An 11585-nucleotide genomic window follows, 5' to 3' on the forward strand; every position below is an offset into this window, starting at 1 on the left:
TAAAAACCAGATAGCCAATGGTACTACAAGACGATGATGCCCTCCAAAGGATTCAAGCCCAGAAATCAGATTAAGTTATTGTTATTCGTTAAGAAAATCCTTTTAGTTTTCATAAAATTTAGGAATTTGAACGGACAATTCAATTAAAGGGCTGCTGAGATAAGAGTAGATTAGGAGGTAATGGTGGGCTTGTGCCATGTCACCACATAGCCCTTGCATCGTGCTAACATGCCTTGTGTTTTAAGCAGACTATGTGTCCAATTTTTATAAACAAAGCTTTAGTATGGCTTGACCCATGTGTTGTAGAGGGCACTATAATAATTTATGTTTTTGGTTGATTGGTAAAAAAATTAACTGGTCTAGTGATCTACTTATGAGTTGGGTGCTCGTGCCAAATTTTGTAAATAATGTTCATGCACAACTCATAGTCCAACAACATTTCTCTGGTGTTGTGTAAGAAGTTTACCCACATAATTTCTAGTTATTGTTTTTAATTGTTCACTTGAAAGGATAACTAGATCAGAGTGATGATTTGAAGCGAGATATATACCATGCTATATATTGCAATATGAGTACATGACCCAATGAAATGCCTTCAAAAAGAGGATTAAGTTATCTATGAGAATATTTGAACCTACCAAATGGTACTATTGTACTTATTCAATACTCCATAAAAAAATTGGGAAAATGATTTTAGGGGCCGTTTAATTGGGGGTATTTATCAAAGGAAATGGGAATCAACTGACCCAATTCCCTTTTGTTGTTGTTTGTTAGACACTTTTTTTCATTCCCTTTACCCTCTTAATTACCCCAAATCCTTTCAACTTGATTCCCACCCCTCTAGACTTTTCCATTCCCTTTCCTTAGCCACCCCTCTACCACCACACCCACACTAGCCACCACCCTTTTACCTTACCCCCACCACCCAACTGCCACCAGTCACACCTCCACCTCCACCGCCATCGCCGCCCCTTCCCCGACCACCACCACCCCTTCCCCGACCACCGCCGCCCACCGATAAACCCTCCCCTCCCCTAAAAACCTTCCCCCACCGCACAAATAACTCTCTCTTCGCCCTTCTTCGCCGCCAACTACCCTCTCGTCGCCCTTCTTTGCCGCCAACTACCCTCTTGTCGACCATCCCACTAACCTTCCTTTCGTTGCCCTTCTTCGCCACCCAAAACCCCTCCCCTCAACTCAAAAACCTTCCCTACCTCGGAAACCCTAGAAATATCGATCTCCTCCTCCCTGTAAAAACCGTTGGCCACCCTCGAGGGTGGTGGGAGAGCTGGGGGACGGTTATACGGGGAGAGGGAATTGTTTCTAGGGTTTTTGTGGGGCTGGGGAAGGTTTTACGGGGGAGGGGAGAGCTGTCCAAGGGCGGAGAGCGGCGGCGAGGGGCAGGGGAGCGGTGGCGAGTGGTTGGGCATGTGCAGCGAGTGGTGGGGGGGGGGGGCTGGGTGTTGGCTTGAAAAGGTGGGAAGTGAAGAAATTAGGTGGTTGTGTGGTGGTGGGATTGATGATAGTGTTTCCCTTTGTTTTTAAAACAAACAACATTGAAAATTTTGGGTAATTTCATTCCATTCTCTTTCTTTCCCTTTGTTCATTCCATTTCGTTTACCCCTTGTAAACCAAACGACCCCTTAGCTAAATGATTATTTTTTTTTATTATTTTTATTTATTTATTTTTTTAATAAAAATAAAATAAAATGGAAAATTGTTTACTCTTAGCTAGCTTTATGCGGTTTAACTAAACATATACTCCGTATGTGGTAATTAAATTTAATTACTCGTAATTGGTAAACTTTTGGGATGGTGAGATCTGAAAATTTAGATTGAATTCCATCTATATTATGGCCGATTATAGCTCTCTACACACCAAAAGTAAAAATAAAATTGCTATTAATATCAAAGATTAGAGGTAAGTAGCCCACTAATGCACTATAAGGTCATTATAGCTAATATTTAGGCACTAAACAAGTGGTCCCCATGGCAGGTCACAAGGAGAATATGACCTTTTACTAACTCTTCCCTTCATGACAACCCCTAATTGTGTTTCTATGCTCATCTTTGGAAGCTTTCTTAGGGGCAAAATACTAATAATAATAATAATAATTAAAATTATAATGAGGTGTATTTTGATTAGAGAAGATGGCAAATTGTTTGAGGACAATGAATGACAAGGATAGGCGTATATCACATAAATATATATGTGAATGGTGTGAGAAAGAAAGGGCAAAATGGGTGTACCTCAATAGTCTAGAAAGTCTTAATTCAAAACAACAAATTAAAGGAGCCACTAATAAAGGGACACTAATGAGTATTTGGTAGATAATTATGCCTAATAATATAATGAAGGATGAGGTGGAGAAGAAAATAAAGGAGTTGCAAATAGGAGAAGTCTTTCTTTTAGTGGTAGGGTAGATTTGCCTTATGGAGTAAAAGGATCGTTTTGCAATCAACATCATTATCTTCAAATTAATGAGATTAGTCGATTCTATTCTCTACATTTTTATTTTATCATAAATCTAGTGTTTTTATTTATTTATTTATTTTTTCTTTTTTAAGGTTTGCAAACTTTTATTTATTTTTGGTTTGCAAACATTTAATTACATTGTAGTATTGTACGATTTTAATTTATGGAAAAGATAAGGTTCAAATCTTGTTTTCATTAATGACTTTTTGGTAATACAAAGTATGATAATATCCTTCCCATCAGAAAAAAAAAAAAGTACAATAATATCCTCTAGTAAATTGAAAATACATTGAATTATACTCAAACAAGTAGGTTATTGTTTTTGTTTTATTTGATTGAAACAAAACAATTTTTTCCAACTTACAAATGACAATGCATTTTGGTGTGTTGACTATTATATGACTGCTTTTAAATGAACAAAATAACCCCTATAACACTAACCAAGTAACTTCTATAATATTGATTGAATAACCCCTCTGACACTAAAGAAGTAACCCTATAATTGGCCAACCACATGTAAGAATTTGTGTATTGAATATTTATTTTATTTATTTATCATTTTTTTTTCCGTTTTATTGGTAAAAAAAAATCAATGAAAGCTAAATTAAACTTAAAAGCATGGAAAATGAGTCAAAAAAAGAAGAAAGTGAAGGGGATAAGAAAGGGAGGGATATAAGGTAAATAAGTAAAGAGAAGATAATTAAGATATATGTACTATGAAGAAAGTAAACCCCAATTGGGGCTATCTCTCAAATAAAGAAATAAATCCCCCATATTAGTATTTAATTAATTAAATTAATTACAATAATTATCAACAATCAATTAGGTATTGACAAGTCCCCACATAGTCATACGCAATACTCTCCTCTCTAATCTCTATAATCAATATTAGGGAAGAGATTAGCAAACTTAATTACCAATATATTACCAATATATTATACTTAAATACCTCCCACCGTCCTAATTCATTTTAGGAGTCTCCTCTCAACAACCCTTCAAATTTCAACACCCCTTCGATCTTCTTTTTATTTTTAATTTAATTTTTATTAATTATTAAATAAAGAATTATTTAGGGTAAATAAATTGGGGAGGAGGGTGGAGACACTGGAATTTAGGGGTTGTTTTCTGTAACGGGATTACCCTCTAGATTCGTTGAACGGTGTTTGTTTTATAATTCCGTCCCAAAAAATAGTGTCACGTATAAGATAACTCGGCCGAGGATTCTTCATTGAATTCAATGGCTCAGCACTTACTCCGACAACCAAACAACGATAACACCAACATTAACAATGATGATGACGAGGAAGAGGAGGTGGTTACGCTATCAGTGACACCGTCAAAGGCAGTCGTTGACGTTGACTTTAACAACAACACCGGGGACGAAGGCGGAGGAGGAAGCGTAGGAGGAGGAATAAAGGCGGCGAGGTTGCCGAGGTGGACGAGGCAGGAAATACTAGTATTGATTCAAGGAAAACGGGTGGCTGAAAATAGAGTACGACGAGGAAGAAGTGCGGTGTTGTGTGAAGGTAGTCAAGGACAACAAGTGGAACCAAAATGGGCAACAGTATCATCTTACTGTAAGAGACATGGAGTGAACAGGGGTCCTGTTCAGTGTAGAAAAAGATGGAGTAATTTAGCAGGTGATTTTAAGAAGATTAAAGAATGGGAATCTTTGGTTAAGGATGAGGCTGATTCTTTCTGGTTGATGCGTAATGATTTGAGAAGAGAGAAGAAATTACCTGGATTCTTTGATAAAGAAGTGTTTGATATTCTCAACAACAACAACACCACTACTACTGCTACTGCTACTTGTTCTGGTTCTGAATCATTACCACCTGACTCAATTGTCGAACCACTCTTTGACAGTGGCAGGAGTGCTGCTGCTGATGACGGGTTATTCTCCGATTTCGAACCTACACACCCGCAACAGCAGCAGCAGCAGCAGCAACAGGATGATGAAATAATGGGTGATAATGATAATCAAGTTGAGGTTGAGATTAAGGTTGAACCTCAACCTCTTTTGCTGTCTTCTCCTAATACTACAACTACTACTATTCCGGCTCCTACTCCTATTTCTGGTACTTTTTTTTCCTACCTTCTTTTTTCATTATTTTTATTATTTTTTTTTTCTTTTTTTATTACATGATATTATACTCCACCCCCACCACCACTAGTAATAGACTAATAGTGCTATATATAAAGAAAAAAAAAAATCAAAAATAATTTTTTAGATGTCATTAGGCTTGTACATATCTTTAAATACAATCGGGTATATCTAAAACTGTTTATTCCGATCTACTCCTTTCTTTAGAAGAATAAAAAAATAAATAACTAAATATGCCTTTGCATATATGGTTAGTTGTATGCCATTTCTCCACATTTTAAACCCTTAATTGATTATTTATTCCTTAATTAGTGTAATTTATTGATTAATTAATATGCGGAATAAAAGTCAACCTTAATGGGTTTTTAATATTGACCGGATACTAATCCTATGTTGCCCCTTCTGAAGTTCATAGAGTTATTATTATTACTCATAAGTCATAACTCATAAGAGTACCAATGTACTGTTATATGGGTCTATTCTTTGGGATTTGTATTTTATTTGATCTTCTAGTCAACAAATAAATTGATGTTTGATTTAATTATATTGTCATTAATTTCAATATTGTTTTTCAGAGAAGCAGTACCAGCCTAAGACTGCAGAAGTCACACCTCCAGGCAAGTTTAATTTCTCTTCTCTTAATTATTAGAGTATTACCAATAAATTCTTAATTAGAGTGTTGATCAGCAATTTTTCAGTATTATTAACTGATTCTACTATACTGTGCAACTTCCCATACCCAAAACCAGTAACTTGCTTGTAGTCACCAATATACAGAATATTATGTTTCTTTCTACTCACAATATGTTCTCATTAAAATGTAGACTACCTAGTAGGAGCGTGCTACTACGCTTAGCTTTGTCTAGTGGTAAGGATTGTACCTTCCAACCTTAAAGTTGGGAGTTCAATTCCCACAAGAGGCACTTAAAGGGTGGGGGATCCCCTACCCTTCCCCCCTCACTCTCAAAGTGTCTCACTTGCAAATATCGAACCAAAAAAAATGCGAGGATTAAAGTTTGGTTAGGGTCTTTCTCCTAGTAGGAGCTTGCTACTACGTACGAGTACCAACTATGTTGGCCTTATACTCTAATACTATACCAGCGTATGTACTAGCCTTTCAATTTATTTTCTTCAATAACGTACCTACAAGCTTTTTAATTTTCAAATATATATATGAGAGCGATCATGTAATAGTTTACGCTTGATAATAAAGGTCACAACACGTACATACGTACCAAATCAATATTCCATGCCATTTGGTGGTTTGTATAAAAATCCAAAGTCATTTCTCGTAAGTCATAACTATCTACGTACATTATAATACATGTACAACTCAATGCTGTTTTGATTCTGAAATATTTATATACGACCTCGTATACTATTTTACTGTGTTCTGTAGTATGTGGTTAATTCTTTGGTATAGGATCCCACCAGATGGTTTTAGTTGTTTTGATCTGATGATGGTGAAATTAGTCGTGTTTTCGTTAGTCGTAGTATGACTACCGTAGCTCGCTAATATACTTCCTGAATCAAAAATCGAATAAAATATATATTGGTACATGATCTGCAGGAAGAAATAATGAGAAGCAACAAGACAGGTTAAATGTTGAAATTGGATCAACATCTCGTGAGGGAAGAAAGCGAAGACGGTTTATGGACGAAGATGTTAATAATAACAATGGTGAGCAGGATGAATTATGTCAAGTGTTGGAGAAGAACGGAAGAATTCTAAGTGCTCAACTGGATGCTTACAACATTAATCTGAAACTTGACAGGGAAGAACGTAAAGACCATGCTAATAGCTTAGTTGCTGTTCTCAACAAGCTAGCTGATTCTTTGGGAAGGATTGCAGATAAGCTGTAGTAGCTCAGTTGCTCGGCTCGATCTCTCTTCTTGTCTTGCCTTAAAAATGGCGACATAATCTTTGGCGAGTCTCATGTATATATATAAGTGAACTGCCCTCAGCTCCCATGCATTCTACATTACTACATACACTTCTAGTTGGCGATGATGGATAGGATTATCAAAATATCTAGAGAATTTGATTGATGATTTGCGTCTTTTAGTTTGATTTAATATCATATACCCACCGTTCTTAATTATATCCTTAGCTTCTTTCTACATATAGTGCATGCACAACAGCTTTTAAGTACTCTATTAAATAATATGCCGGTGATTACATACTTTATTTTTTAAGAGAATTGCAAAGGTAAGACTTTAATCAACTAAACTAGTTGACATCCACATTTAATTATATATGACATGTTAATATATGTTGGATGTTTGTGCATGACCATGAACATTGTGTTCGTGTACCTCCATACAGCTATCGTTAATTTCTTAACCTATGCACAATTCAATTGAAAGACTTTACAATATATAGAGTTTACGTATGCATCTCTTCCTATGAACAGCATTGTTTTTCATCCATTTCTTGCAAAGCCATGCATGGGTGCTTGACTGCTTGAGCAGTTGGGCGGCTCTTCCAATCGACTACATACGTCTTTTTCTCGATTTGCTGCTTGTGTGTGTCACCTTGTTATCATTGAGTACCTCTTATGGCGGAACTCACCATTGTAGGAGATCCTAGACTAACAGAAGAGAGTTTTAACTTTGAATTCATCTACTACCTCCGATTTTTTTTAGTTGCAACTTTGGGATATTTGTGAGATATAAAATATTCCAAATTTGCAACTAAAAAAAAATTGGAGGTAGTATTTAGTATGTATCGCGTGAAATCACTGTGTTATTGTCACGTATCACCAATTTATGGTGAAAGACAATTGCTTCAATTTTTAATATGACATTTTTTGTCCCACAATGAGTTTAACCATTGAAGAATTTAGTTCAAACACAATTCTATCATGATTAAAATAAGTTAAGGTGAGACTCACCATTTGACTAAAATAGTCTTTAAATAATACTATTGTTTCAAGAACCCAAATTGATTCCCACTATTATTATGGATGATCTAAAGGATTTGATTCACCTTTATAATGGGGGTACCCAATCAATGTAAAAAAGCTTTATACTTCGTATTACAATACATATACTTGGGTTCGCATGTTATTCAAGTGTATAAATGTTGTAAAAATGGAGGGTATAGTGTAATTTAGAACCTTTTATCATACTAAAATGGCATATTTCAAAATAGATAAAAATCATACTTAGATGGCTAATGGAGGGACTAGTGTAGTTTAGAAAGTTATATCATCCTATATTTTTTTTATGCGGACACATGCTATTATCTATATATGCCTTTTAAGAATAGTAAAATGGCTTATTTCAAAATGGCATGCGTGCGCATCAAAAAATTCAAAATAGCATGCGTCCGCATAAAAAAAAGTATGTTGTATATCCCTACCTTATGAAAAGTGGGAGAATACTCTTATAAATAGTGTGAAGACTATTATACCTTTAAAAAAGTTAATTTACATATTTGCCCCCAATTAAAATTAATTTTGATGCATTTAAGTATTTAACCTTTCGTATTTTTGTCCTCTATTTCTTTTGTTTATCTTCCTTCTTATCATACCACCGAAAAGGCCAAAACTCCTCATTTCTCAATTTCCTCTTTTCTCACAAACTTCTTTCCTGGTTGCTGGAAAATACTGCTAACATGTCAAATTCCATTCCGGTACCCCCGGTCACCACCCACCGCCGCGATAATTCTATAAGGATGATGACCCTGTTGGTTGTTTTTTTATACTAAAGGAAATGTAAAGTTTGTGCAATCTATTTGTTTATGTTATACGAAGAGGTGAATAAGCATGCTATTTGAAGACGCCCGTATCCGGTTAGACTTGGGGACAGCTCAAGATTGGTGGAGTTGACGGATGAATGCAATAATGGTACCTTCGTAGTGGTGGAGTGTAATTGCTTGGATACCATTAAAAGGATAAACAAAAAAGGGAAAAAAAATAAGAGTAATACTTTTGATGTAATCTCTTTTAGTTGTGTTTATAGGGGAGTCAAACAAAGCAACTCTTTAGATGAGTCTTCTACAGAATGTAGCAATTATGTCTCACATATGAGGTACTATAGTCTTATGCTTTTGATTAAGAGGTTGTTTGAAGATGTATTTTGCTTTAGTTACTGTGTCATTGTCTCGATTTTTATCCTAGGAAAAGCTTATAGTTTATGATTATAAGAAAGAGTTAAGATGTACTCATACATCATCAGTTAAATACTTGTAACTCATAATGCTATCTCCTCCATTATATGGTCCAAAGACTATATAATTGCAGGTAAATATACTAATTCACATAGCTTTTGTGCCAGGGTGTTCAATGAGGGTTTTGTCCTCTCCATAACACTCCTATTGTAGTCATAGAATGATGCAATAGCTTTGATTGCCTTTTTATATAGTAATACGTAACATTGGCGAGTTATAATATATATGATCATTTTCAAAATAAATAATCATAACACAAAACATGTTTCTACAATTAAATAAATTAAGATATAATCTCTTATTGATCGACCTAAGACAAGTATAATTCAACAGCAACTCAAAGTACGTAAACTTTGAGGTTCGAATTTATAACTTCCACTAGTGGAAAAAACGCCATCCGTAACGGGCAAAAAGGGCCCATCCGTAACGGGCAGTGTCCGTTACGTATGCGGCCGTTACGGATGGCCATTATTATTCGTAACGGGCGTTGTCCGTTACAAATAACCGGTTATTCATAACGGGCGTTTCAAGTGCCCGTTACGAATATAGTACATTATTTCCTAAATCTCATGTATATACCGTCCTGGCGCACTATGGAACCCCAATCTGTCCCCTCGCATATTTCCTGACTACTCGAAACTCCAATTCTTTATCAAACCTCATATTCTCGTGTATATACCGTCCTGGAAATTGTCAGTTGTTTCAGCATCACTCTCCCTAACCAAATTTCATCAATAATTGCATTAACAGACCTAAATTAAGCTGAAACCATTGCTCAATTACTCTTCCTTCATAAACAATCATGAATTCTAACATAAATTAAAATAATCCCTAATATATCCAGCATAAACCAAAAATTAATCAGAACGGCGAAAACGTGATCAGTAATCACTCAATCAACAATCATCTAAAATCAAGCAAAAATTAAAGCAAAAACAATGAATCGAAAACCAAAACTTCAAGTTCAAAAAGAACAGAAATAATCAAAACAACAGTTGATGGTCTAAAATAATTCAGATTAAGACTTATAATTGATATCAAATTATCACATTCTTAATCAGTCAGAAATTTCTCATATACAAATGCCCTAAATTCAAACAAAAATGATAACAAACTTAATAGATTAATTAAAATTCAAAGAAAAAAATTAATTAAAAAACTCAACTAAAAAAATTCAAAAAATAAATTAACAGTATTGTTCTTCACCTGGCTACCAAAAAAATTAATTAAAATTACTTAAATTAAGGCTAACAAACTTAATAGATTGAGTTCTTCATATGGTCGCCAGAAAAAACCGCAAGAAACCACCACCGGAGTTGCGAGGGGGAAACGAGGGAGCTTGCAAAGGAGACCGGAGCAAACGACGGAACTTGCGAGGGGAAAACGACGGAACTTGCGAGGGAGATAGGGTACTGCACCGGAGCTTTCAAGGGAGAAAGGGAGAAGGGACGAAGAAAAAGAGGACCATCGGAGCTTGCAAGGGAGAAAAGGAAAAGAGACGAAGACCGGCGACGGAGAAACAGAGGACCACCGGAGAAGATGAGATTGCGCTTCAATGGGGAGCAGATCAAGAGCAACAGCGTGAGTGAGGGAAAATGAAAAAAGGGGATTGAAAAGATTTTAGGGTTAATTTTGAACATTTACTCGTAACGGACACTTTAAGTCCGTTACAAATAAGTTGGTCAATCCCGTTTTGACTTTAATTTTTGTAACGGACAGAAAATGTCAGTTACGAATAACTTAGTATTTGTAACGGACAGAAAGGTGCCCGTTACGAATAAGTATTTATTTGTAACGGACACCTTACCGCCCGTTACAAATACTACTTTTTTACGCAGATTGATAATTTTTTGTAACAGACCTTAATTTCGCCCGTTACGAATGATGTTATTGTAACGGGTAACAACATGCCCGTTACGATTAAGCCGTTACAAATAGACTTTTTTCCACTAGTGTTCCCTATGATGGCTAGCTGTATCGCGCGCGTAGGCTTCCCTATTATATGTTAAAATTTGGTGCAAAAATTTCCCACCATCATGTTTATTTTCAATTATTGTAAAAAAAATGTATTCTTGACTAATTAATAAATTATTGTGTCCGTCAAAATACGTAACAAAATAAGGATGGAGGTATATATGTGTATAATGCACGGGTGTTAACCTAATTTTTTTTTATTATTATTAAATAGAACCCTATAGTTCTTATATTTCTTTCATTATATTTTTTCATAAAGTTGGCCTAATGTCATAGTTACCCGTAATGTCTTTGGTTTAAGTGCTTCACTTAAAAAATTAATTTGGTTTATGGTAAATTATTGTTGAATTAACATTATAGTACATTATAATATTAATAAAAATTCTGCATGGGACTTAGGCGAGCAAATTCAAGTTTATAACAATGAGAAACGAGCGATGTTTATAAGGGGTTGTTATGTACTTTCATTTGAAAAGTTAAGGGCAATGCTGACATTTTCAATGAACGTTTACAGCAAAGTGGTATATACGTTGTTTGGACAACATATTTAATTTGACGGCGCGTGGAGGAGTTAACGAACATTTTTTCTCTCCTACTTCAATTTTCTCTCTTTCTATTGTAAAGCTGAACATTTTACTCTCATATATCATGAATTTAAAATCGAAGCACTAGACCATTGAAAATGGGCAATTACCATTTAACTAGAGTTGGGCAATAACTGAATCAGGTAATCTAACAATGAAACTGTCGACAATATTTGAGCGGCGCAATCAGTAACGTATTTTTGTTCGTTCTTCTCTTTTTCTTTTACTTTTTTTTACATACTCTCTCTTCTGAATAAGTAACCCAATTAACTT

At 35.2% G+C, this 11585-nt stretch overlaps 1 protein-coding gene across 1 annotated transcript; it reads left to right on the plus strand.

The window, feature by feature from the left end:
• Nucleotides 1–3455: 3455 nt before the first annotated feature.
• LOC145581566 (trihelix transcription factor ASR3-like) lies at nt 3456–6753 on the plus strand. Its single transcript, XM_081638579.1, has 3 exons — nt 3456–4554; nt 5156–5201; nt 6155–6753. The coding sequence occupies exons 1-3, from the start codon at nt 3714–3716 to the stop codon at nt 6441–6443; spliced, it is 1176 nt and encodes a 391-aa protein (XP_081494705.1). The 5' UTR covers nt 3456–3713; the 3' UTR covers nt 6444–6753.
• Nucleotides 6754–11585: the final 4832 nt, after the last annotated feature.

This window comes from Chenopodium album, chromosome 15 (assembly GCF_948465745.1).
Source record: "Chenopodium album chromosome 15, dcCheAlbu1.1, whole genome shotgun sequence".
Taxonomy (NCBI): domain Eukaryota; kingdom Viridiplantae; phylum Streptophyta; class Magnoliopsida; order Caryophyllales; family Amaranthaceae; genus Chenopodium; species Chenopodium album.

Bases quoted from the DNA above. Each gene is read 5' to 3' on its own strand.
- LOC145581566 (XM_081638579.1), top strand. From the start codon at position 3,714: ATGGCTCAGCACTTACTCCGACAACCAAACAACGATAACACCAACATT. The intron at 4,555-5,155 runs GTACTTTTTTTT...ATTGTTTTTCAG, and splicing joins GGCTCCTACTCCTATTTCTG to AGAAGCAGTACCAGCCTAAG. The intron at 5,202-6,154 runs GTTTAATTTCTC...ATCTGCAGGAAG, and splicing joins GAAGTCACACCTCCAGGCAA to AAATAATGAGAAGCAACAAG.